The sequence below is a fragment of the Monopterus albus genome, unplaced genomic scaffold, assembly GCF_001952655.1.
Source record: "Monopterus albus unplaced genomic scaffold, M_albus_1.0 scaffold42.1, whole genome shotgun sequence".
NCBI lineage: Eukaryota > Metazoa > Chordata > Actinopteri > Synbranchiformes > Synbranchidae > Monopterus > Monopterus albus.
In genome coordinates, this window is record NW_018127922.1 from 1094047 (window position 1) to 1121753 (window position 27707).

General features: G+C 39.1%; 1 protein-coding gene across 1 annotated transcript in view; it reads left to right on the forward strand.

Moving 5' to 3' along the window:
* Nucleotides 1–26423, forward strand: part of LOC109959963 (rho GTPase-activating protein 26) — a 59239-nt gene extending 32816 nt beyond the window's left edge. The window contains exons 5-24 of the mRNA XM_020599756.1: nucleotides 528–629; nucleotides 747–857; nucleotides 1308–1412; nucleotides 1852–1981; nucleotides 2467–2567; nucleotides 4336–4430; nucleotides 6132–6210; nucleotides 7336–7372; nucleotides 7617–7682; nucleotides 8898–8972; nucleotides 9066–9150; nucleotides 9922–9980; nucleotides 16300–16405; nucleotides 18093–18252; nucleotides 19551–19689; nucleotides 19813–19996; nucleotides 23953–23988; nucleotides 24126–24236; nucleotides 24655–24746; nucleotides 25554–26423. Coding sequence (XP_020455412.1) covers nucleotides 528–629; nucleotides 747–857; nucleotides 1308–1412; nucleotides 1852–1981; nucleotides 2467–2567; nucleotides 4336–4430; nucleotides 6132–6210; nucleotides 7336–7372; nucleotides 7617–7682; nucleotides 8898–8972; nucleotides 9066–9150; nucleotides 9922–9980; nucleotides 16300–16405; nucleotides 18093–18252; nucleotides 19551–19689; nucleotides 19813–19996; nucleotides 23953–23988; nucleotides 24126–24236; nucleotides 24655–24746; nucleotides 25554–25642 — 1962 coding nt within the window. The 3' untranslated portion in view covers nucleotides 25643–26423. The remainder of the gene's footprint in view (nucleotides 1–527; nucleotides 630–746; nucleotides 858–1307; nucleotides 1413–1851; nucleotides 1982–2466; nucleotides 2568–4335; nucleotides 4431–6131; nucleotides 6211–7335; nucleotides 7373–7616; nucleotides 7683–8897; nucleotides 8973–9065; nucleotides 9151–9921; nucleotides 9981–16299; nucleotides 16406–18092; nucleotides 18253–19550; nucleotides 19690–19812; nucleotides 19997–23952; nucleotides 23989–24125; nucleotides 24237–24654; nucleotides 24747–25553) is intronic.
* The last annotated feature ends 1284 nt before the right edge of the window (nucleotides 26424–27707 follow it).

Sequence of the window (27707 nt, forward strand, 5' to 3'; positions counted from 1 at the left end):
CTGTTATGCCTAATAATTACTGTGCAATGTGTCTTCTTGGACACATTCAGCTTTTCTCTGTATTTTTCTGTTTAGTAACACACACGCTGCTCTTTGTTTCTGGTTTATCATCCATTCATCTATCTGTGTGTCTGTCATCTGTCAGTGATCTCACATTTGATGAAAGAAACTGTTGTTTTATAAGCAGCTGTGCTCCCTGGAGGAACCTTTTTAAGATGGCCTCCCTGTAAAATGGGAAATATGTGAAGCTAAATGAAATAAATGAATAATGCCTTGCCCTCTGTTCACTTCAGTCAGTTTTTTTTTCCCAGCTATACAAGCACTATGATTGATTGCAGGCTGTATTCACTGATCCAGTCACTTGTAGAGTCCATGTTAATATGATAAGAATTAGATTAGATGTTTGGTTTGTTAACAAAACATGTTCCTCATGAAGTCCCACAGGAGTTGAATTATTGGAGATGAAGCTTGATTATTCTGTCACCCACGTAAAAGCTTGATTTTTGTTGTTGTTTTATCTATTACAGGAAGCCAGGAAAAAATATGACAAAGAAACAGAGAAGTATTGTGCAGTGCTGGAGAAGCACCTTAGCCTTTCAGCAAAGAAGAAAGAGTCGCATTTACATGAAGTAAGATATTGTGTCAACATTGGAACTTCCTTTTGCCTCCTGCCTGACTGGTCTTATTTCTCTAATTTTCCATGAAGTTCAGGCTGTCAGCTTACTCATTTTCTTTCCGTGTTGTAGGCGGACAGCCAGGTAGATAACGTACGGCAGCATTTCTACGAGGTTTCTCTGGAATACGTCTTCAAGGTGCAGGAGGTCCAAGAAAGGAAGATGTTTGACTTTGTGGAACCTGTAAGATGACACTAGTGCCCCCTCTTATGTAATATGTCTATTTTTAAATCTTCTTTTTCCAAATGTTCCTGAGCACGCATGTTCTTTTTTCAACAGTGGTCTTTATTACATTCACTTACTTTGACATATCCACACCCAGCAGCTTCTTGTTTGAAGGGTTTAGTTCTTTGCTTGTGGGCACCTCAGTGGTAGTTGCTGAGGAAATAAAGACAGTTTGTTGCACACATACCACACAAACCTGCCTTTTAGTTCTGCAGGAAAGAACAAAATAGGACACAATTTCCCTTCTTGTTCACATTCCTTTCATTCCCTTTCCTCACACATTAGCTTTTATTCCCCATCTTCCTTATTTAGCTTCTTTGTCCTGTTCTCCCTTTGACCTTGTCATCTTTGTTCCATTGTCTTCTTCCTGCACTGTCTTCACTTTCTTGCTGTTTTTGTTTCCCTCAGTTGTTGGCGTTTCTTCAAGGCCTGTTCACCTTCTATCACCATGGCTATGAGCTGGCAAAGGACTTCAACCACTTCAAGACGGATCTCACTATCAGCATACAGAATGTAAGGTGTCTCACACACACAAACCACAAGGTCACATCATAACCTTAAGCGCTGCATATAAATATTAGTGCTTTTTTTTGGTCTTTTGATTTTTCTGTTACATCTGGTGGTCTTTGTAGCTTGTCAATGATCTACACATCTTCAGATTAGTTTTGTTTATGGTCAACAGGAAAATTTGTAGGAGCTTGGCTTTTTTTTTTAAGTTGAGAGAAGCATTTCCGAGTTGTTAATCCACAACCCAAAAAATGTATACTTTGCCTAAAATGTGACATTGAAGAATTTATGTTGAAAGCTCAAAGACCACACAGATTTAAGGTCAGTTGGATCGGCTTCATCGTAGTGAAACGTATACAAATCAGGAAGATGTATAGCTTTCTCAGTGTCATAATATTTCATTAAAGACCTAAAGTGTGTACTCCTCTGTGTTTGTGTTTGACAGACAAGGAACCGTTTTGAGAGCACACGGTCTGAGGTGGAGAGTCTGATGAAGAAGTTGAAGGAGAATCCACATGAACACAAGAGTGTCAGCCAGCACACTATGGAGGGCTACCTCTTTGTGCAGGAGAAGCGTATGTGTCGGCCCACTTCTTTCTGTGTGTACATGTTAGATCTTACAATGACAGCCCAATTCAGCAACAATTAACACTGTTGCAGTAGCATAGAAAACATTAATTAGTATGGCACTGTGTCTGTGTGTCCAGATACAGTATATTCAATGCTAGTAGCATTTACTGTGGATCTCACACACACACACACACACACCAACGTAGCAGCCAAACAAACAGGCCATAATGAACCTACGGCCGATGAAGTCGAGTCTAATCAGCTGGAGACGTGACAGCAACACTGTCTGCATGCTGTTACCATGGTGACATCTAGCAGTAAAGCAGGCCTGACTAAGACTCAACCTCTTTGTTGTTGTTTGTCGTCTCCCCCTCCTGCCTCTGTTTTGGCTTTTCTCTGAACATTTTACGTCACCATTTTCTCTTTATTCCTTTCATCTCCAATTTTTGTGGTTTAATCTTCTCTCTCTTCATCTGTCTCCATGTCTCAGGGTCGTTTGTATCTACCTGGGTGAAGTACTACTGTACGTACCATCGTGAACCCAAGAAGGTCACCATGGTATTATTTGACCCCAAATCAGGAGGAAAAACGGTGAGTAGCTCTGGGCATTTAAGCACAGTATACAGATAAAGTCACAGTGATGCTAAACATTCAGGATATACATTTGTCTGGCTGTTGAAGTGTTAGTAGAAAACAAAACATGAAACATGCATAGATACTTACAGTGGTAGAAACATGTGCGCACAATTGTTCCACATGCACAGACACAAACACTCGCACCTATTTTGGCCTGAGCATCACTTTGGCCTATCATCATCTTGTCAGATTTGTAGTAGCTTTACGCCCAGTTCATCCAAGAGGGCTGCTCTCCATTAATTCACTCTGCTCACTGCTGAGCACAACAGGCTCTCATTGTGTGTTTGGGCATATTTCTATTAAGCCCAGTATATAGCATGCTTTCATCAGATATTTCCAGGAAAACTACAATGCAACTTTTAAACAAAATAGTGTTCAGTTATTTTAAATCATATAAGTTATACAAGGAGATACTAGTTTTAGAAGAGAGAGAATTTCTTTTACAACAGCAGCCTCATTAGATGAGCGTCACCAAATGAGCAACAAGACTCTACAGCCATTTTCTCAAAGTACTGTCTCTTATCACTCCACCGACATACTGAGTAACCCAACGGGATAGTTTGAGTAGCTACAGTAAAAGTAGAAAAAAAAGCAAAACAGAAAGCATTTCTGAAATGCTTTGCATCTGCTGTGTGAAGCAGGAGTGTAAACATGGTGCACTATCACATAATGTCTTCACAATATATATCTACCACACAATATATATCTATCAAGTAAAAACGTAACCAGTAACTGAAGGTAGGTGCTGAGACTGAGCATTTCTTGAAACTGATGTGATGGTACTGTGTGAGTTTTTAATGACAGTGTGAAGTTGAGCTCATTTGTTGTCAACATGCTCTCAGTTTGTGGCTTCATCATATTTACTATTATACACTGTTTTATGCATTAGTTAAAAAAAAAAAGCTTTTCTGAATATTTCCCCACATATTAAACTTTGATTAGCACTGGAAAGTAATTATTTTAAAATAAATCTAAACCAGTTTAATAATATGTGTTTGTGACTTACAACATGAGGCACTACCTGACCTGTCCATGTGGATGTAACCTTAATCCCACTAGTACAGCAATCTTAATATGACATTAACCAACCTATCCTACTTACATAATCTAATCCTGCTACAAATACTCGATTTTCACATAATGAAAAGATTTAAGCAAATTTCTCTTTTGTGCCTGAAGCTAACAAACTGATGAAGCTCTAATACCTTTAAGTGTTTATAAAGCTGCAAAATGGAGCTATAACCCCAAAGTTCTGACTTCCTACTTACACATTTTATTTTTACACATTTCTTGTTAGTCAGTTGCTGCTGAAATTTGTATTGTGGCCCATTTCACACTGCAAGTGTTTGCCCAAAATTATCTTTGTTCTTCCAGCTTTAAGTAAAGCAAGCTGGAAAGGCTGCCTCTAGCTTCATTAACTCTCCAACATGAGACAGAAGAGAACCAGTCTTTATTATTAAAAAAAAGAAGTTAATTCTAAAAACTGAGCCAGTGTCTTTGCTTCATTCAGTTTCTCAGTTCTTAGTCTTGTCCAAGAAAATATCTTTATCATCTAAAATGTCATCCGTGATGTTACTACTCTGCAGTCAGTTGGTTCTTCTCTTGTCATGTAGGGATCCAGTAAATGTGCAGTAGAGTTGCATTCTCTTTTATTGATCTACTGCATTTATCATAGTGCTACTTAATTGATGATTTTTTTTGTCTCTTACTTTCACTTTGTCAGGGAGAAGAGGAGAGCTTTATCCTCAAGTCGTGCACCAGGAGGAAGACGGACTCGATAGAAAAGAGGTTCTGTTTTGATGTGGAGGCTGTGGACAGGTCAGTGAGTATATGATACCATTTTGTAAAATAATTTGCTTTCCATAGGTTTTCATGTTTCTAATTTTGATTGGTTCAAATCAAATCTTTGATATATTTCAAAGTGTTGTTGCCAGTGGTTTTAAATCAAGTCCCCAGTTGGATGATATAGGTGTCCCTCAAGGATGACTATTAGGCCCACAGCTGTTTACTCTGGGCATAAATATCTATTTTCTAGCTCAACGAGTAACATTCATTTGTTATGCTGATGATAGCTTTTGCATTGGCTCTAAGCTAAAGACACTGGTGCCCCTGAGAGACTTCAAGGCTTCATTAGGATACAGTATATTTCTAATAATATTTATAATAATTTTAATATATGTGGCTGTGTGTGATGGTTGTTATGAGTAAATGAAATGCCTTGTGATTGCATGCATATGTAATCAGAACTTCACAAATGGGGTCTTACACCAGACCAATTTCAGGAAATTGTTTCACACACCGAGCACAATAATAGTTCCAGGAGACATTCCAGGATCAACTGTAATGGAAAATCTTTATAAGAAACAAATGGAAAGAATACTGTAAATATTCAGGTCTTATGACTTTTCAAAAAAATTTTGAAGTGTCGTGGAACTCAACTCCAGTTGTTCTTGAAACGCATTTCAGTTACATTGCTCTGATCAGCCATCAGGTCAGTAATTGGCATGAGGTGTTATTTACATGATGTAATTGCATGTAAAATACACATGGGGGTGCTGCTCGGTTGATTTGGACCTGATGACAGGACATTTTAGCTGTTTGTCCCCTCCGGTTTTCCCCCTGCTGTGCTCTAATGCCTCCATACTTCCTCCTCCTCCTTTCTCCTTAACCCCACTCTGCCTCTTCCTCAACTTTAACCCTTCTCCATCAAATCATCTCATGCTTGTCTCTAAAATGCTGAGACAATGCTTACACAAGCAGACATTAGCTCTAGAAGTGTGCTTACACATACATTCTGTGTGGTTGTTGTAAGGACTGGCATAAACACATTTGATTAAGTAATTTTTGTATCTGTGTTTCCTTGAGTTTGTCTGTATATCTCCCAATTACAGAATGTGGCTGTGCACATGCAAGAGAGTGTATTTGGATGAGGGTGACTGCATGTTAGGGGGTGTATCATGATTGTGTGTGTTGAAGAGGTTGTAGTGCTGTGGTGTGACAGCCAGAATGAATTAATTCATCCTTGTTAGATTCTTTGTATATTTTCAGGCTAAATTCTTTGTCCTTTTTTGATCTTTTATGGGGAAAAACAATCATCTGTTTGTACTGGAAAGTGTACCGGAAAGTAGTCATACCTCTGGAACTCATAAATGAATATGATTTGCTCCCGTGTGAGGTTTGCATGCAGAGATCCTTTTAGACAACTGCGTTTATCTGAGGAAGGGCAACAAGCCTTTTAATCATGTATTGGCTATCAAGAGCTTTTTTTACTTTGAATACTGGAAAGAGTTCTCAATTAAGTCAACCAGCTAGCTTGTTGAAAAACTTGAAGAGCATCAGTCAAGTATGTTGTTATGATTACAGCTGTGGTTTAATAAGAGATGCACATTGCTTTGTGCATGTATTTGCATGTTTATCTTCTGACCAGTATTTGTGAGGTTTGTTAATAGCATTTAATGGACAATGTCTGCACCTGACCTTGATATTTGATAAGTTAATGTTACTTTTGTTTGTGTGAAGACCCGGAGTGATCACCATGCAGGCGCTGTCAGAAGAAGACCGCAGGTTGTGGATGGAGGCCATGGATGGGAGAGAACCGGTAGGTTACCACGGTTACCAGTTTGTTCTTATGTGACAGAAACGAAGAGAGACAGAGAGCGAGAGACTGCATGTCCACTAAGCAGAACAAGAGCACCAACATTAGAAATCATTTTTGCAGCACTGGTCTGACTTCAGCAGCTTTTCCTCTGCACAGTCTCTCAGTACATACATATCATTTGTCAAATGTTAGAGTAAAGCAGTAGTTCCTAATCAGGGGCTCAGAACACCTTTAACGACTCCCGAGATAAATTTGAGGAGACAAAAGATAAAAATTGAGATTGAAAAGGAGAAGAAATATAATGGTTGTCTCTAATCTTTTGTGTGAAATAATGGGTAGCGGTCTAACAATGAGACAATCAGAGAAATTTAGAAGGCAATATCAGTGTTATGTGAAGTTGCCTCTCAACTCAGAGATATACAGTATACAGCCGGTGGTGAGGGATCACTACCTTTTGTGACTTCTGTGTTCTATGGCTGCCCCTTTGCCTTCAACTTGATAGTGGAAATGAGGTAGATCTAAGAATGAACACACATTTGTTTATAGCTATTTTAGATGGAAAGGTAGACAGATAGAAGACTTTATTAATCCCCAAAGGGAAATTCAGTTGTGCAAAAAATGTGAATTTATAACTTACCGAGTCAAAACTACTTTCAGACTGCAAAATCAAATATAATAAATGTTTTTTGGTATCCTCATGAACCTCAGTTAATGTTAAGATGGCTGTGGCTCAGGAGGTAGAGCGGTTATCTCCTAACTGAAAGGTCAGCGGTTTGATTCCCGTTCTTCCTGGTCCACATGTCGAAGTGTTCTTAGGCAAGACACTAAGTTACAAGTTCCCCCGATGGCCACATCAGCACCACCCATGGGTGTGTGTGTGTGTGTGTGTGTGTGTGTGTGTGTGTGTGAGATGGCTGCCTTGGTTCTGTACCAGAGACAAATACCTTGTGTGTGTGTAACATATTTGGCCACTAAAGGTAATTATGAGTGAATTATGAATTAGAGTATGCAGCTTTTACTAACAAGGATTCAAAGCTTTATATTCACATTTAGAAAAACAGCACAGCTTCATATAACTTTTTTGTGTAATGTTGACTATAAGCGTAATGTTTCTTGTGTTTGCAGGTGTACAATCTGAACAAAGACAGCCAGGCTGAAGGCAGTAAGTAGCTTTAATACTCTGCAAAATGTGGTTCATTAACTATATAGTTGTTCTAGTTTCTGTATTGTAAGGTTTAGATTTGCACATTCTTTGCATACTACTTTACTGTAATTACGAAGTGTCCTCATTTTCAAATGCATGGTCTTTTTGCAAATCAAAGCAGATGTAAATCAAAAGTGATTTTCTTCTGACTGTGTCATTTCACTGCGATCGTTCATGCCCCGTTGGTCTCCCTGCCCATCAGTGGTCCAGCTGGATGTCACAGGGTTCAACGTAATGAAAAAATTCATCTATGCAGTAGAGACTCGAGGTACAATGTTTATTCAGATTCTGTGGTTTTCCTGCTTATTTTAGTGTAACACACTTGATTTTTAGTAAGATTTACTTCAGCTCTGTACTTTTTATGTCACACCCCAGTAGTACACAGTACAGACTACTATCTGAACCATGGGCAGCAGTCAAATAGTTACACTGAATCACTGGATTTACAGTGCTTGCTTGTTTATGGTTTCATCTACTGTATACCTCTGACTTAGTTTTCTCACAATTACTTAAGAAATATGCAGTATATTAGAGAGAGTGCTCCACCACAGACATTTGGGAAATAAATAAAAGCTATTTGCTTGAACGCAGCTATGACAAAGTGGCGGATATAACCTTTTCAGTTAAGCAGCTATGGAACTACAGTAACTCTGTAGGAGTTCATGCCAGCAACAAAAACCAGCGGCTGATGATGGACCTTGTGGATTGTTTCTTATAAAACAGATGCTGTGTTAACTCTCAGGTGACTCAGTATTCTGAAGGGTAAATTCATAAATGCATATAAGATATTGAGGTGCCCATGTGAGAAATGTAGTCCTTCAGTATTGTGTTCTGCATAACATGTTGGGTGAATAGGTTTTAATGACAGGGTGTCAGTGAGCATCAGTGTGACTTTAAATCCATCACCTTCGGAGGATGTTTTCTCCTGATGCCCCCCCATAAAGGTCCACATTTGCCATAGTATTACCTTCTGTCTTCATCTGCTGCACTAGTGCATCCATTATCATCTGGCAGATGTATTGACATTTAGATTGTATGCATTATAATGATGACCATGTGTTTCTCAGCTGCCAGGATTATTTCTGAGGAACTATTTTCTGTATGAAAATATAAATGCTACAGAAAAAAATGGATGTTGATAAATTAAATGCAAATGCACATGTAATTAGATGCAAAAATGAATCTGAATTGTATAGAAATAATTTAATTACGGTAACCCTGGCTGGCTGCACTGTCTTGGTTTATCATTAAATGCATGCATATATTCTTTATACATTGTTTTAGATTGAGCATTTTATGACCAGTAGTTTGATAGCAGTGCCAGGTTTAATAAAACCAAGTTTGCTATTGCGCCTTGATGTTAAACCATCCTGGTTTAACAAATGAGGAAGCACTGGGTTATCATAATCACATTGTTGTTGGTTTAAAATTTGAATGGAACACGAGTGGGTGGTAAACTCTCGTGACCTCTCTCCTCCCCTAGGTATCAATGAGCAGGGCTTGTACAGGATCGTTGGTGTCAACTCCCGAGTTCAAAAACTACTGAGCCTCGCTATGGGTAAACAAAAATGCAGAAATTTTGTCAGAGCTGGAAATAAAATCTGTTTTCACATATGTAAGTTTTTCTTACATTCATGTTTTTGTCCATTAGATCCTAAGACATGTGCTGATGTGGAGCTGGAAAACCCAGATTGGGAGATTAAGACTATCACAAGTGCTATTAAGCACTATCTCAGGTTTGTGTGAAAAGCCTTAGATGAATGCAAATATGAGGTATAAAAACTGAAAATCCTGTGAAACCGGTGAAATTTCTGCTCTTTTTCATTCATTTTTCATTCACCAGTCTTTATTTGTTTTATGCATTTTAAACTTTTATTTGTCCATGGAGGGGTTGTTCTTAGTACAAATGTTTTGTTCCAGCACAGTTGCACCCAATCATGTGTTTCGAGTACATACAACCGCAGTCTTGTCTTTTGGCCACTGTATAGCAGCTGACGTATAAAATCACTCCCTCAAGAGCATCTCAGCAGCTGGTAATGAGGGAAGGATTGGGACTGTGGGAAGCCAAGAATAGGCAGCAAAGTGGAAGGAGGAGTAGTAGTGTTCAAGCTGTGCTCAATTTGCTGTACCTGAATGTGCACAACTTGCAAACACACAGGTACACAAATGTTCACATATTGATACATTTGTGCACATGTAGTACACACGCATGCACTTCACTGGCACATAAATGGACCGATGTGATGAAGGACATACAGAAGTGTCTGTGCATAAACCAAACGTGTGCACACATACAACATTAGGACCCCAGTAGAAGCCATTAAACTCCTCAGGCAGCAGTGATAAATGGATATCCAGCTGTGCGTGGTGGAGAAAACGCAAGGGAGAGCAGTGCTCAGCCAGAGCTATTCAGATTTACTGATTTTTGTAAAGCAGCCAGTCTTAACTCTTGTTCCAGTTTCTAAGCTGACATTCTCCACCTAACTTCTACATCTCCTGTATTTCAGAATGCTGCCTGCACCTCTCATGACATACCAGTACCAGAGGAGCTTCATCAAAGCTGCAAGTGAGTTTAGTCTGCAACACATAAAGACAGACGCTACTTTAGATTCCTTCTGAAATTACTCATATAAAAATACTTCAAATAGCTATTTGAAGACATTGGATTAAAATAAAACAGACTGTACTAAAAAAAAATATTGTGTGGTTTACATGGAGAAAAATCCCATCGAGGTTTACAACCTCTTTTGCAAAGGAGCCCTGGCAAACAGAACCACACATACAACAAGTTGCCAGATGCAGAATGACAGTTGAGCTGCTGAGATGGCAGGACACCCGCTGTGGCACCTGGGATCCTCTGCCTGCCTCTTTGTAGTTGAGCCCACCAGCCGTGCCATTTAACCTTGTGTGATGAACACAGTATGTTACTGACCTGCTGTGCGTAGTGTTGTCTAACAATATTTATTTGAGATTCAAATTCCACATACTAACAGGAAAACCTGGGGGATTGATCTAAACATGGCAGTCTAGTAAAGCTTTGTGTTTTGAGGTTTGTTGGGTCATAGAGCAACTGCAACATTTTCCCTTATTTGTATCAGCACCTGCTGGGTGTGGAGTATTATGTCAAAATAAAATGATTTCATTTTCAGTAAACAGTCAGCTGTCTTCAAGACATAGTACCAGTCCTCTGCAGCAGTCACTGCAGTCATTTCAGTGCATTGAATTCTTCTCGTGTGGCTTCTCGGAACCAAAATAAACTTTTGTAAGCACTAATTTAAAAATACACTTTGCTATATATTCTTTTTACTGAATGAGATTTGGTTCATTCAGCAAGCTCAGGTCTTCAGTCTACTTCAGTCCAGCAGACCTGTTTTCCTTCTTCTTTGGTAGCTGTACCTCAAGAAAGCTGACAGGGGAAGGAGCTCCAGGAAATGACTGTCACTCTGGCAATGATACCATGAAATGGTTCCATAGTGAAGTCAACCAAGTCCTTAATGTGTCTACGAGGAGAAAGGAGTAGATCACAGGAGTTAAGAATGCCAAGGTCGCTGCTTTGATACCGGCTTGGACCACCACGCATGCTATATATATATATTCATGGTTTAGTAATAATCATAAACTATACCACATGCTCTTTGTACAGGTTTACAGCTCTCCCATCAGCCCTTCTGTTAAACTTCTTCCTTTTTCCACTGCCATTCAGCAGTTTCTGTTTATGTAGGCGTCTACATTTGCATGTCATGAATTGGTGCAAATCAGGAATGCATATCTGCAAGAATGCGTGTCTGTGTATGAGTGTGCTTTTGTCTTCTTTTTCAAGGCCAGATTTTGGCTAAGCAGTGGGGCGTTTTGAGGACGGTGTCCTCAGCTGAACTCCTGCTTTCTCCCGCCTCTTTTCTCCTCCTCTCTTTCACATATTTCCACCAACCCTTCCCATCATCATTGTCACAAACCCATCTTCCTCCTCCTCATCTAGTTTCATCTCAGCTTACTCTGTCATCTCGTGCTACTCTGGCCGGTTTAAACTGAGCAGAGGTGAAGAAAGAAGGAAATGGAGTGGAAACGAGGGGGAGTGTAAGAAAGGAAGATGAGGAGGAGGGACCAAGGGTGGTGCCACATGGATTTAAGATGCCCACATTAGGCATGTGTCAGCAAGAACACACATACACAGTTATCACTCTGTTTCCAGTCAGTGGAATACAGTATTCCTCATGAAGTCATTATTTTTTCACCCCATGTTTGAACTCTAATTATCCTTCTTTCTTACTACTGTCTATTTTCACTCATATACTGTTTGCCTGAATTTCCTGACCACTTTTCGTTGGGTTTCATTTTTGACTCCTGAAATGTGATGCTTTTTTTATTTTGATGATGCTGTTTGGTGATGGCATTTTTATAACATAGTACGTAAAACAAAGAGATGAAAAGCTGAGAGATGATACGGAGGTGAAAGATGTCGCGGTAGCAGCCCAAAGGCCTCAGTATATACAGTACTTTGTAAGATCACTGAACAGCCCCCTCCCCCAAACACACATACACACTCTATAACATCAGAACTGGGGTGGCTGGCTGTGTGGCAATTTTTGTAACTTCCTGAGAACAGCTTCTTGAAGTATTGCCTTTGTCCTCTCTGAGAATAACTTTGAAATTTGAATTTCTTTGAGATGTTTACAGGCGGGTCCCTGGGTGAGATTTTTCTCAAGGTTGGTATGTAGATAAACCGGTAAATCAAGGGCTTTGGATGATACATCAGTGATCCACCTTTTGATATAACATGCCCTCTTACCTTTGTGTTTTATGGTCGCTTTTGTTGTCGTGATGTCCCTTCCCTATCCTCCCTAACCTGCTCTGGAGTGTCTCTGCCTTTGCTATATCAACTGACATGACTTGAGTGATAAAGAAGAGAGTGTCAGTGCTGGTCACTGTCAATGGATGTTGTCTTTTGAAACAAGGCATGTAATGGTACATGCGCACGCTGCCCACAGGAGATTTCAAGAAACAGTACGTAGTGAGTTTGAGCTGAGTTTGAGGCTTGGCCAACAGTAATAGAAAATGGAAACACTGTAGTTAATAATTTAGGCTGAATTGTGTGCATGAATGGATTTAGGCAGTGTTATGTTGCTGATGGGCAGGTGGTGTAATTTCAGCCTGCATCAAAACAGTGGTCGAACATTATGCTTCCTCATCTCCTCATGCATGAGAATTCAGATCATTTCTGCAAGTGATGGCCAGGCAGGTTCAACAGCATGTTTGACAAGAAACTGATTACATGAAACAGGAAACGAACTCAAACACCTTGTTTTGTTTACTCTTACGTCAGACACCCTCCTCCCATCATTTGCATATGACAGATTTTGTCATACGCAACTAAGTACAACTGGAAATTAGTATTTAATAGGACACAGATGCTGTTTTGGGCATCCTTATGGCTTTACACAAACAAATGCTGTTTTGAAGTAGATCAACTACAATGCAGGTGATTATTTTGCTATTGATTGATTGGATTTAACTACTTCCAGATGGGAGGTGATAAACTGATCACAAGCAGTGGTGTTTGACAAAGATTGCCCAGCTTCATTCATTTTAAAATGTAGTGCAAAACCTGCTCAAAAAGGCAACAGAGCAGACAGCTTTGGAAAAACCACATGATCAAGATTTTTTTGTTTCTACTGAAGTATTCAGCAAAGTTGGAAGCATAACTGGATATTGTGAATCTTCCTCTGGGTCATAGAATCACAGCTGAATCCCAGAGAGCAGCATTAATTGTTGAAACTGAAGGTCTTGAAAAGAAACTTGCTTTTAAAACAGAGGAGATCGATTTAATGTAAAAGCAAGCTGAGTAAGGCTAATAAGGAGATATTTGCTTTTAACACTTTGACTGCTGTGAATACAGAAATAAAGCATACAATGAAAATTTAAGGAAACTAACAAATGCAAAGGCTTCATTCCAGCTTTGGACATGATGACACTGATTTAAGGGATGAGGTTGACAGAAGATTTAGAAAATTATGTCAAGCCTTGGGTTGAGGATGGTCATGCTTCTTCAGAGAATTTCAATTCTGAATTACTAAAGGCAATGCAAAAAGAAAATGACGTGACTGAATAGCTTTCCCCTGTTTCATCGAGAGAGAGGTCTAATTTAAAGGCAACTCTTTGCATTAACTGACCTTCATTTGCACCTATGAGCACTGTACACCAAAAAAAGTTTTGGAAGAACTGAGATGACTAATGATGGTGACAGATTGTTTTCCTAAGAACAGTACACTGAACGTCAGTCTGCTGTTCTCCTACAAAGCTGCTTACATATGGACATGATTTGTTGCCTCAGCCTCAGGAAAAAGCCTTGAATTGGGCTTGTCTTAAATCTGAAGCTCAAAGGGCACTGCAAGAGGACGCTACAGTCCTGCATGGTTGTTGTAATGCCATGTTTGACCTGAAGGTTCCACATGATAGGAATAAAAAATATCATATGAGAGTGGGTTGTTTTGGTTTGGTGGCTTGTGAGTATTATGAACACAATGAAAAAGGCATTGGTTTTACACAACTGGTTGACGTTGTGGAAAAGCCAGCAAACATCACATGTGACTCATTATCTGGTTAAATAAAGGGAGTTCTGATCAAGAGAGATAGGAGCAAAGCTTTCTGGAGACTGTAAGAGGATAACTTTAATGCAATGTCAACAGCTGACAGTCAAGATTAAAGTTTCAAAGGAGCAAATTCCTACCTCAGAAGTTCTGACATGGGAAATGGGATTATCTAAAAGAGGCTAAATTGATCCACACTGTTTTGTGATTTTAATTAGAAATGGTGCACCTAAACTAAAAGAGCTGTGGTAGGTGATTAACAGTATAGGTGAAGGACTATATGCTGTTCAACTAGGCTGCGTTGGGTGGTTAAAGGGCTTCTGTGTGACCATGGGGGTGCCAAACCACAATTTTAGACTTGAGAAACACAGGTATGTAGCACTGAACGCATGTAGCGAAGAAACCACTGGTTTAGTTTGCCTACAAAATTACACTTTGGAATTAGACTTAACAAAATAAACTAAAATAGATGGCACTTGTACCCCTTTTTGAGCTTTGTGCATTCTGTTTCAAGCTGTAGAGCATGCATCAGATTTTAGTTCCTTTTTGTGTTTATTTTTGCACAAATGCCATTGTTAGTCATAATGCTAAACAACAGCATAAGAAGCCAGCCAGGTTCACAACTGCTTCTAGTAAAAACCTTTGTGTTTAGCTCATCACATCATTGTGCACATTCTGTACTTATGCACTCATTGTCAAGGTTTATGCTGATCAAATTATTGAGATCCCATGTGTTAGCTGGAAATTCCTAGCTTTTAGCTAATTACTCCTAGTTCTGCTGCTTATTTAACCCCAAGATAGGAAATATTGAGCTAATTCACAGCAAGAAAACAGTGTTGTAAACTTCCTTTACCACAGAATACTGTGCTGATATTTGTACCCTACAGCTGTGACCGTAATTTCAACAGTTACAGGGTATCTGGTGTTTTAATCAAAGCATAAAACCACGTAATGAAAACATGATTCACAGCCAAGGATCTCTCTTCCCTTTCTCTGCTGTTGTTTAGTGCATCGTCTTTAGACTGTCAACTGTCAAATGACGAAAAAAAATAAATCAGCTATTCGTAACGGCTAGTCTGTAGGTAATACACTCCCAGAAGCACCTAAAACATGATTCTCATCATTTTGAGCACGTCCTTGGTAAGGAGACAAGTTGGTGCAAATGACAGGATTAATGTAATTTAAAAATTTCCTTGCGCTGGTGAATCATATTCAGTTTACCTTTCTACCCATCTCCTGGGATTTGGTAGGCAGGGGTGGGAGTTAATTCCAGAGCTTTTTCAAAAAACCAGATAAACTGTGCTTTATATTCACTCCTGAATAGAATCAGTAGTGTTAAATTTGGTTTTCAGAAAACCTGATATTTATGTATGCATTGCTGTGTGTGGCTTTATCATATGTGTGTTTGGACCTGTTGTGAGTTGCACCTTGAAGGAAAGGAAGTGTGTGGGCTTTAGCCTGATGAGTGTGAAGTGGTGCACAACAGAGAACACGTAATATGGAATCGTGTGGGTGCATGTGTTTGGAGGTATGTGTGGTGGATGTGCACGTGTGTGTTAAAGCTATTTGATTTTGTGTGAGTGAGTGACTGGTTTTAAATGGTCAGTGAGGGTGTTATCAGCAGTTCGTCTCAGTATATGTGCAAGTGCTTGTGAATATTTGGTGTGTTTTGGTACATTGATATCTTGCTTGTCAGCCCCGTTAGCTGTTAAGAAAGTATGAGTGTGTTTGCGATGCTCTGCCAGTTGTGAGTGTATTGCCTGGCGCTCACAACCAGGGCATAAGGGTTGATCTAGTGTAAGCCTGCTTTCGTCTCTCTATTGACCCTGTGGCCGTAATTTATTATCGTCATTGATCACCAATAGGTCTCTCTGGCTGCTCTACCCGTCTTTCTGTTAAACTCACTGAGACTAAAAGAACCTCTGTGTGTGTGTGTCTGACTTCATGACCAGCCTGTTTTGTCTGTTCTTTGTGTGTTTGCGGTTTCTCTGTCTTGTTAAAAAGAACATTCTTTCTCTCAGTATTAGGGATGTTACAATCACTTTATGATGGTAATTACATTTGAACATTTGGTTGATATTTATATTTCTTTATTTGCGCATTGACCACTTGTTACAGTATGTAACATGAATAAAAGCACTTTTCCCACTTGCTTTCCACTTGTAGACACTTGTTTACCTGTTCAGTGTTTCTGCTCCTTACATGTACAGTATGTGCCAGTAAATAAGTAACCAATTGTGATGTGCTGAAGTCATTTCTCCCAGAGTCACCCTCCCTGTCCTACTTTCTGTCTCTGTCCAGAGTTGGACAACCCAGAGGCCAGGGTGACAGAGGTCCATGCTCTCGTGCACCGACTACCTGAGAAGAACAGGCAGATGCTGGAGCTGCTAGTAAAACACCTGGCCAAGTACGCATAACCGTAGTCATTATTATTTTGCTGTGACACTGTCAGTAGTGAATTGCCTCTTTTTTTTTCTCCTCTTCATTTTTTGGTAAATTCAAATAAGAATTTTTTTAAGCAAATTTAGTCCAATTTGACATTGTCCTGCAATCACTGAATTGCTCATCAAATCACTGCTTACTGGGAAATAATAGGATGCTAGTCACCTTTGGAAATTAGTTCAACAGGAAGACTCCTGTAAAAATCTCATTTAGTTTTCTGACAACTTAAAAATTTTTCCCCTTTTCGCTCTTTAGATCCTACCTTTGCCTCCACGTTTTGTACAGTTTTATTACTATGTGTATAGACAAGAAAACTCTTGACTCAAACAGGTTGGCTGTCTATAGAGACCTACAAAATGCTGCGATCCATAAGAAAAGAAGCAGCGCTTGAGACTGTTTGTTTATGCACATTTATTCCTGTAATGCAACCAAGTGACTTTGTGGTTTCACACTAAAACCGCATCTAAGCCCTCTGGATTTATCTGACTTTTCTTCAGCAGCAGCATAGTATAATGTGTGACAAATGAGGCATCACCACTGTTTATACAACATGTAGGCGGTCGTAAATGCTGTTATTTTGAGAGCACTCTTTAACTGGTCTTAGTGGATTACACCTGCTAACGGTCATCATCATCATCTCTGGCTTGAATTGCTGAATCACCTTAAACACACCGCAGCTCTCTGTAGCTTTCTGTTCAGATCAGACAACCAACAGTGAATAAATACGGTATAACAGTGAGGGTTGTAATGTTTGAGATGCAAAGAGTGTCGTTGTCATTAGCAAGGTGTTCTTACTGTCTGTTCCTCCTTTGCTTTGTAAAAATGTGACATTTACAATTTAAATTTGTATTCCACTCATATAATTCTCTAACCTGTCTAGCTCTCTCACTTTGAAATCACTTAAGATTTACTGGCATGTCATTTGGTTTAAAGCATATTGCCAAAGCATATACTGTAAACTATAAACAGAGAAATGTCACTTTTTTGTCCTTTTTTGCTGTTTTTATGACCTCATTATTCTACCAAACCACATCTATAATCTCACTATGGACAGGTTTTTTTCAAGACAGACTGGCGTTTCTGGGTAGATGTGCAGAAAAATATTTCTTAACCGTTTTTGCTTTGTTCTTTTGACTTCAGTCTCCAGTCTTTCTGTTTCATGTGGCAAAAACAACTATTATCTTGGGTGACCTGTTTTGATAAGTAATTGCCTAAGTCTGTGTTTAGTTAAAATGGTATTGCTTCATCTTTTTCTTTTTTTGTTGCTGCTTGCTCACATCAGAACATCCTGTAAACACAACACTAGCATGTTATTAACTCATTGACAGGAAGTGTACTACATCTACTGGGGCAATTGGTGTTAATTTTTAGCCTTGTTCAGGCATCTCCATTGAATATGCCAGTCCTGAAAAATATATCTGGCTTTTTAGCTGATAAATGCTTCATTATGTTCACCAGCTAGTTGTTAAATGTGTCTGCCACTGTGTTGGACAGGAAGTGCACAGTGGGTTTATTCGAGGCTTCTCTCTAAAAGCTGCACTTGCTGCTGTCATTGAGTGGTGAGGCTGATTTGCTTTACTGTAAAGTTGCAGGGAATGTAGGATGAAATGTGGTGCCAGCCCCTCTCTCACTGTGTTTCACCCCATTCACAGTGTGGCGAGTCACCACCAGCACAACCTGATGACCATTGCCAATTTGGGTGTGGTCTTCGGGCCTACCTTGCTCCGCTCCCAGGAAGAGACAGTGGCCGCCATCATGGACATCAAGTTTCAAAACATTGTAGTGGAGATCCTCATAGAGCACCATGAGAAGGTAAGAGGGCGTGAGTGTGTATGAACACAACCGAATAATCCAAAGAGAAAGAAAGAAGTTTGATGATGTGGTACAGGCTTAAACAAATTCCTTGGCTTTGTCAGGGATTAGCTTTAGTGTAATTCCGCAGTGTTTTCAGACGTTTTGTTCATTTTGTTTACTGTGTGAAGTGCTTTTTACTTTCTTTCATTGACAATATAGATACACAATAAAATTAAGACATTTCATTTAGTTGTTGTTAGGTAATTTCTTAGTTAGATAGATATTCAGAGATTTGTTGTCTAGAAATGTTTAGTGGAGACAGGATATCTAGCTCAGGCTGTTAAATGCTTAGTTATTCTGATGTGCTTGCAGACTGCATCTAGGCCAAGGTTAATTAAATCAGACAAAGGCTGCAGGCAGGGATGATTGTTATTATTAACTGTAATGCTAATCATAATATTTTGTGAAATGTCATGTCAAATTGTTCTTAGATACACACCACTAATCAACAGCCACGCACCTTGACTTTCCTCATGCTTTTACTATTGTTATGGTCAGCTGCAAGCTGGCATATCAGGTGACGTCACGGTTTGACGTGCCTGGGTAGAATGGGCTATCCCAACCAAGTGATTAATATTGTATAGGTTCTTTGGTCATCTTCCAAGCTGCCTGCGCGCAGGTTTGGTGGTGGGAGAGATCTGGACGTGTAATGTTAATTTTACCTGTGATCCTCTGAATAAACCAGCACGGTTATTTTTTATAAAATCTAAGTGGTCTACTTCGTCTTTGTGAGTTCCTGGTTTGAAAGAGCCGGAAGAGGCTTTATAATAAAATAGTGCCTATATTGTAAACAGTATGGAAACAGCATTCTCTCATACTGTACTGAAACATTTATATGGTTCATGTGCTTCTGCTCATTTTCTTGTGAACACTTCAACACAATGGATTTGTGTTGAAGTGTTCTCTAGCACTTAAAAAAAGTGAGTCATACTGTAAGATTACTTGTGGTTTTGTGTTATGCTGCTTTTTTTGGTCCCATTCTTGTGTATGAAATCACAGTCTAGCATATCGTTGCATGTGTGTACAGGTTTTTACTTTTAAGCACCAGATTGTGATCATTGTCTCTGCCTGAAATCTGATAAGAAAAGCTGCACTGCCTTGTGGTTACATATGCAATCACAAACAGCTTAACAGCAGCAAGAACGTGTTGTACACGTTGTTTAATTTTTCTTTTTTTTTTACAAACCATTTACATTTTGTAGATTTCTATATTTTTTGTTTCGTTGTACTCAAACCTGATTTTCTGATTTGCACAGATATTCAGGGATGTGCCGAGTTCTGCGGGAAGTCTGACCAACCTCAACCTGTCCAGGAAAAAAAGCAATGAGAACAAAGCCCCGTCCTGCAGTGAAAGGCCTCTCACACTTTTCCACACACCAACACATTCCCAGAAAGGTGATCTGAAAAATCTCATTAGTCTAATACAAATAATACAATGTATTGAAAAGGAAATGGCATGTCTGTTTAGAACTGGCTGAAAACACCAAAGAGGCTGCAGATCTTTCTTTGTTCTTGCAGGTGAAAAAAGGAACAATGTTGTCAATGCCACAGTCAGCGAGCCGCAGCAGCCGGCTTCCTCCTCCGCCAACTGTAACAGCAGCAGCAGCAGTAGCAGCGGCAGCAGCCAAGGTCAGACCTCGAGACACAGCCTGACCAGCAATGACGGAGAGCAAGACACGCAGCAGACCCGACCCAGCTCACTGTGAGTGGGACACAGCAAGAACATCAACCTGAAGCTAGCCTCTGTAGCTTCTCATAGATAAGCCCTGTTATTTACAGTTTTTAATTAAAAATAAATTAATTAATGTGGGGCAAATATAAAAAAAATACAAAAACCAGAGTGAAAGTCAGATTATAACAGTATCATCTGCTGTGCAGATTAAATGCAGAATGTATCCCCTCTACAACAGTTCAGCACGGAACTACTATCCTGGGAAACAAAAGAGGGAAATGTGTCTTAAACAGACTGTAACGTTTGTAAGCCACCAACTCAAATTAGCTTAGTGGGACAGCTGAAGCTCCATTGGCGCCTCAGATGAACTTTCGAGTGCATTTCTACACAGAACAAAGGCTGTGTATTTGACCCTCTTTTTTTTTTTACAGTGTAGTCTCATTCTGTGTGGAAACCTTAGGAAAGTTAGAGCGACTGAGACCTGTTCTTATGTACATAAGGGCATCTAATACTGCACATCCTTCTCAGCCAGTTTAGTCATTGACATCTTCACTGTCAACAGACACAGCAGATGATTTTTTTTTTAGATTTAAAGATAGAACCGTTTGCTCAACAACAAGCCACAATGAAAACACTGCACTCTGGGGGAAAGAGGAAGTGTGGTTCAGAAGCTATGTGGCTGGAGTAGTCAGTGAAGTGTGCTTCTAAACAGCCAGCGTGGATCTGGTGAGCTTTTTTTTCAAGACTGTGCCAGGTTGTATTTTCATAGTCTCGTCGTGTGGCAAATGTGTGTTGTCATACTCTCAGTCACATGAGAAGAGCAATCAAACTGATCTCTGCACAAACAGAAACTAGACTTATCTTTGCACAGAACACACAAAGACTGAGGGAAATCAATGATGAAATCAGTTTAGCTGAAGTTTTAAATTAGGTTTTAAAGCTTAAGTTGAGTTGGCAGTATATTTTAAGGCATTAAGTTCAGAAAAAGCTCATTGCCCTTCATGGGTTCTTGTAACACTGGCCACCATCTCCTGCTGCACAGTTTCAGGTTAATCTTGGATGATGATAATTATTCCAACTGAATTGGTATAAAACAGCTACTTCTTGTTTTCATTTTGAATTTAAATTCCCCTGTAAAGCCAGTATCCAAATAGCATCAAACATATTTTGAAATAGTTTTAATTTGATTTGAGATTTTTGTTTTTAGTATTAAAGCTGTACAAATTATTATCATTGTCTACAAGGAGTATCTATACGTTTTAGATGCATGGCGTCATTAGCGGCAGCTTTCAAATGTGCCTTTACTTTCACTTCATATGAGGTAGAGGTGTGCACCTTTGTACAAGTGTTTGTTTTGCAATGGGTGTGATATCTGACAACGTGGATAGACAGCTTGTCAGTCGGACGGGACCAGAAGACAGTCAAAGTAAATAAGCTGTCGAACATGCTACGAGTGTTGTGAGGCAGTGTGCATTCAATTCACCACATCACTTTTCACTAATTCACTTTATAACTTGTAATCCTTATTATTTTTGTGCAGCAAGCTGACAAATGGGAATTATTGTCTGAGAAAGAGTAAAAATCAGTTTTGTCAAAGCAGGAGAAAGAAAGCATTTATTTATATAGTCAGTCAGAATATCTTGATTGTCAGCTGGAAATATTTTTTTCCGACAGCTCTAATGGAGGGAGGGTGATGAGAAGAATGGGTTAGAAGGAGTTAGATAGGATGAAAAGAAGTTGAAGAAGAAGAAACAGATGAGACAGAGAGCTGACAAGCTGTGAGTGACAAATGGAGAGAACGTGGATCATTGACGCAATCACTCAAACTGGCAGCTTAATAAATAAACAGGGTTTATGACCATGGCATTTTGCTGTATTTTCTTTAAGTTTAATATGTAACATACAAAACAAATTGCTGTTAAAATGAAAGGAAATAAATCTGTTCAGGTGACAAACTGACAACACCTACACAGTGATAAAGCCACGTTAATAAAATGGCTCGACTGTGTACGATGCTGGTAGTTATTTGTACTGTAGCCAACGCAACAATATTGCACTTTGTCAAACTGGTTATTTCACAATGCACTTAATTATAGTAAAAGGATTTCACTTACTGTTCTCAGTTTAAAGAGGAAACTTTCGATGTTGGCACAATATCACATCTGCTTATTTGAATCAGCTTTATTGGCCAAGTACTGTATGTTGAACGCACAAGGAATTCAACTCCTGTTGAATGGCTCTCAATACGCCTTTGTAAGGCAACAAAAATATACATACAATTTGTAATAGAAGAGCTGTCAGATAGATACAGTATATCATCCTTGGTGTGGCAAAGCTGTTTGAGTCGTTATTGTATGTGCAGAAGGTTGTGGTAGGCGCACACGCCCTCGCAAAAGCTAAGGTATGATGTTACTGTGTCAGTGAGTTCATCCTGGTCTGAAGGTGCAGACTGTTTATCCCTTATGGGACACGTAATATGTTGCCTGTATTTGAACGTTCCTGGGTGAGATTTGCTCTGTTAAAATCCCCTAAGACAGTCAGCAGGGAGAGTAGAGACGTTTCAGTTCCATGCGAGTTATCTGGTCAGATCTGGTTCATTAAAACAGAAATAATTATTCTCCATCATTATGTTCTCATTATTCAGTCTGATATTTAAAATAAAGATCAAAACGAACGGTCTAGCACATCTTGGGGTAAGATGATCTTAATTAAAATTAGTCCTCAAAGTTACAGTACTGTCTTACTACTTTCATGGTTACTGGATACCTGCACCAATTTAAATAAAGTCCTGGATGATCTTCAGAAATGGAGGAATTGAAATACGCTCGAAATTTTGGCCGATTGAATTTTCTGTCATCACTTTGTGCTTTAGGGTGGAGTAGCAATCAGCAGGGTGTGGTTACATGGCTTTGCTCTGCTTTTTGTTCCACTCCTTCACTTGCATAAACCCCTCTGTGGATACAGCTGTATGTCAGCACGATTAGCTTTAATAGCACCATTAAGCTCACTCACTTCTTGTAACAAAATGTCAGTGGATATAGTGAAAGGCCAAGTGCACTGAGTGCATTTTAAATAGAATAGACAGCAGTTCTATTCAAAAGCAAGATCCCCATTTCACTCATTTTACATCTGAAATCCTCTTTGATCAAAAGAAAGAGACAACGAGAAACTATCATTCCCGTTTAGTACACTAGTACCAGGCCAATGGCTACATGCATAGATGTGCTGTACTGAGCATTAAGTTATATCTTGCTTGCATAATCCAGCCTTGTAAGACTTTCTCAGTATATTAGCGTATGAATAACACCAGTAATGGAGGAGCAGTGGCAGCAGAAAATCTCTTTGAGCACAAAACACATGTAGTCACTTATGATGTACAGCCTGAGCGAGTTTTGTCAGTGATCCAGTGTGAACGCAAAGTGGTAGGTGTGGTGGATGGTTTCACTAGCTACAGACGGTGAAATAGAGCAGTTATTTTCTATATTAACCAGGTAAAAGAACCATGTTTGAGCCAAGTGTATCCATGGTGAAGTTAGCTAAAGCCTTTGTTTTGACTTTGACAGCTCATTAGAATGCACTGTTTGCTTCATCGTGGCTATTATTGTCCAGTTAAGGTTGTTATTTTAGTCCAGACCTGGAGCCCATTAAGCAACTCACCTCACCCGGTGAGACCTATTAAGGAGTCAGTTTCTCCGTGCAGCAAAATCTGTTTGGTTTTACTTTAACTTTTTTCTGTCGGGTGGGAGGTCTGCTCTGCAGACTTACTGTATCATTTGTTCCTTGTGTGCCGGAAACTAATGCAAGTATACCACAGTGAGAGGGGAAAACCCTTCAGTAACATAATCTTATTTCAGGCATCCTGTCTAAGTTAATATCAGGTTTGTTAAAAAAGCTTTCCTTTAATTTTACAAGTTCAGAAAATGTTTAGTATTTATGAATGGGATGGATTTCTTCAATGTAGCTTTTACTTTGTTTTATGTTTGTAGGCTCAACCCAAAGAGTCGAGGCAGTATACCAACCAAGTAAGACAAGTGTGACTTCAAATAAATAAATTTACACTGATGATGTATCGAACATTATGCATTTTATTTTTTTCAATTGTTACAATACTGCTAATGTGGAATGCTGAGAGGCCATTTTGTCTCTATGTGTCCATCAGCGCAGCGTCTCCTAGCCCCACTTCACCACATTCTCCCTCCTGGCCGTTGTTCTCTGCACCGTCGAGTCCACAGCCGACATCCTCAGCATCCAGTGACTCCTCTCCTGTCAGGTTGGTGCACATTGTTTAGCTTAGTCGTGACTTCAGTGAAACAGGGGAAGATTGGAGCTGTACTGTATTTGAATATTCATGAATCTTGGAAGATCAGATGTTTTCAGGCCATTTTCAGAGGTTTCTTTAGCTTGTGTATGGCAAAACACTGTTCAATATATTTGTCATAGCAAAGTATTTTTATATGCTTTAAAACAACTTTGGAGGAAATTTAAGTTTGATTTATGCTAGAAAACATTCATTATCATATGTGAGTACAACCACTTGGTATTTAACAGTTTGTAAGTGTCTGTGGTTTGTGTAACTTAAGGTGTTACTTTCGGTCTAGTTTGAAGTATCAGTATGAAGCGTTATTTCAAACTTTTTCCTCCTGAACCAACCCAGAGCCTACTGTCTTTCTCTTTCCTAATGTCTCCAGTATTGCGGGTAGGAAGGCTCTAGCACTGTATGCCTGCAAGGCAGAGCATGACTCTGAGCTATCCTTCATCGCTGGAACCGTATTTGAGAATGGTGAGTCAGCCTACAAGCATAGAGGAAAAAGGAAAGAATGCAGGTTGATATTTGTATAAAAACAGTTTCACCAAAACAGAAACTCACCCTGGAGAATCTGCTGGACTTCATGTAGCCTCAGTGCTGTAATTCATTGCTGGGGACGAAAATATGCTTTAAGGGTTTTCTACTCTATAAAAATTGTAAATGAACTGCTTTTAATACAGTTTCCCTTGAATACCATATCTGTAATGAAACATAATGGCTCCCTGTCATTTCTCCTCAAAGTTTTCTTCAGCAGTGAGTGGTGATCCGGTCGGATGAAAGAGAAAGGTGCCCTGGAGTTGTACTGATTAATCTTTCTAGTTGGCACCACCCAGTTAATTTCTAGGAGTCTGAAACCATAGCATGTGATATTTTCTCTATTCTGGTATGTTTTATTTCAGCACCTGGCCTTAAAATAAGCTCAGATGTGCGCTTGCTCTTATTGCTCCTCTGTGGTAGCATGGTCTGTGAGTTAGATTCCCTGGGAGGACAAAAAGTGGCGAAGGTGGCATAACTCCAAATAATTCTAACATTGTTTTGTCGACTTTGAGTCCAGAACATATCAATTTGTTTACTCTTGCTTATTTAAGGAAAGTCCAAGATAACTCACCGTTATCAAAACAAACTGTATTAAACTAAGGGAATTATTCAGATTAGATTGACCATGGCCTGAGAACTTAGTTGGCACTGCATTAATGTTAGGCTATGTTTAAGTGCCTCATATTTATGGACATTTTTGCCTCTAACTTGAGAATAAATTCATGTCTTTTTGTCTCTTTTTAGTTCATGCCTCCAGGGAACCAGGTTGGCTGGAAGGGACATTGGACGGTCGAACAGGACTGATACCAGAAAACTACGTGGAGTTTTTATAGTCCAGGGCTGAAAAAAAGACCTGTACTGGACTGGGGTTGACCAAACTGGACTGTAGAGGACTAGATTTTACTGCACAGAAATGAACAAACTCTATTAGATCGTATACTATACAGGACTGGACCATTGTTGACGAGGCCACTGTTGAAACTGGATCAAGCAGAACCATAACAAATGATTATTACAAGAAGTGGAATGGACTGGGCATGGACCCATGAATTGCACTGGAACAAAAAAAAAAGTCTCAGTTCCACTGTGGTTCCAGCTGTTATCCCAAGTTCTAGTGCAAATGATGTGTGTGTTAGAGAGAGTAGAGAAAATGTAGGTGAACTGATATTTCTCAGCTGGGAGGCTGGTGATTTCTTTTTCAGCCCCTGCTCTATTATTTTGAACTGCACTGCCACTCCTTCAAATAGAAAGCTCTTTTGTGGAGATGATGGTGATATCAGGAACGTTATATTTGCTAGTTCACAAGATGTATGAATGATTGTTAATCCCACTGGGGGACTGGAGCTTTTAAAGCAGATTTAAATGATTGGGTTTGATTGTATGACTTCGCCAGGACAAGACTCAACCAGTTTAATGTTCCTATTGCTGTAGCAGGAGCCCCAAGGCAGATCAGCAGAGGGTTAGCCTGAAAACAGTTCACCAAAAGGTCAGCATTCGGTTTCTCCTTTTCTTTCTTTTTTTTTAATTTTTATAAATGCCTATCTCTGCAGAGTCCTCACAAAAAATGTGAAATTTTAAACCAGCTCCATCAGCAGGTCAGTGGTTTTACAGAAAACTGCAAAAAAAAATTCCTGCTGTTTAAAACCCGTCGAGCTGCGAGGCCTCAGCCTGCTTCCCCAGCTCAGACATTTTTGGATTGATGGAAATAATTGGATCATGTGTCACATATAGCGCTGACTCATGTTTGCACGGTTTCATTTGATTCAGAGAAGTGTCATCAGCCAGTACAGTATGTCGTATTTTTCATGTAACAGAGCACTAGTGTTCCCAACCACCCGTGTCCTTTTTCAAGCTTAACTTCAGAAATACAAATGATTGATCATATGTATTTTATTATAAGCCTAGATCTTTTGCTCCTCCTTTAATCTTCATCCACATGGAATGAGCAAAAGTGATGACATACACAACGTGTATGACACGTAGAGTAGTTATCTCGGTTATGTACATCATCATCCACCACGAGGATCTTTTATTTGATTTTATGTAGAATAACAAAGACAATGCTAATGACTGTCTGGCTGTGATGGACATATAAATTTGGTTCTGGAGTTTACTGACAGGGCTGTCATTCACAAGTAAATGAAATGCAGATGTTTTTTAATTTTTTTTTCCAGAGAAGCTCAGACATTTCAAGAAAAGAAATGTTTTTAGAATTGTTCACATATATGAAAGCTGGTCTGCTTGAAGGCTCTAATGAATATTTTTAATTTGATGAGTCAAAGCTTAACTTTTCCTTGAACGCTTGATAAACATCTATTAATTTAGCAGGTTTTTTTTGTTTGTTTGTTTTGGTTTTTTTTTATTTTTTCTTAAAAAAAAACAGCATTTTAACAAGAAAATCAAATGGGAGAGTGAAAAATAGTTTAAATGTGAAACAAGACTACTTTATTCATATCTAAACTTATTTATAAAACTTTCTTAAAGGCACAATCCTGAACTGTATTCTTGAGGTGTTTTATTGACATTGTAAATAATACACAAAATTTGATAAGGTAAAATTATGACATTTTATATTTTGTATTTTAGTATACTAACTTAATTCCTTCATTTCCCAGATTTTTGTATCATTTAAGTGCATCTACAGCCTTAAATATCCTTTCTGATATTTTGATAATTGAAAAGATTGTGCAGAATTAAAGATAAATATTGAACAGCTGCAGCTTTGATTTGTTGTTTCTGAATTAGTGCTTGGCCTGAATATTTAACCTGTGTTTTCACCTGTATTGCACTTGTTCCTTTAATATACTGTAACTGTAAAATTTAAGTAGTAACACTGTCATCTACAGTAGCAAAAGTTTGGACCAAATCAAGTGATTTCAATAGAATCTCAGTAAACCG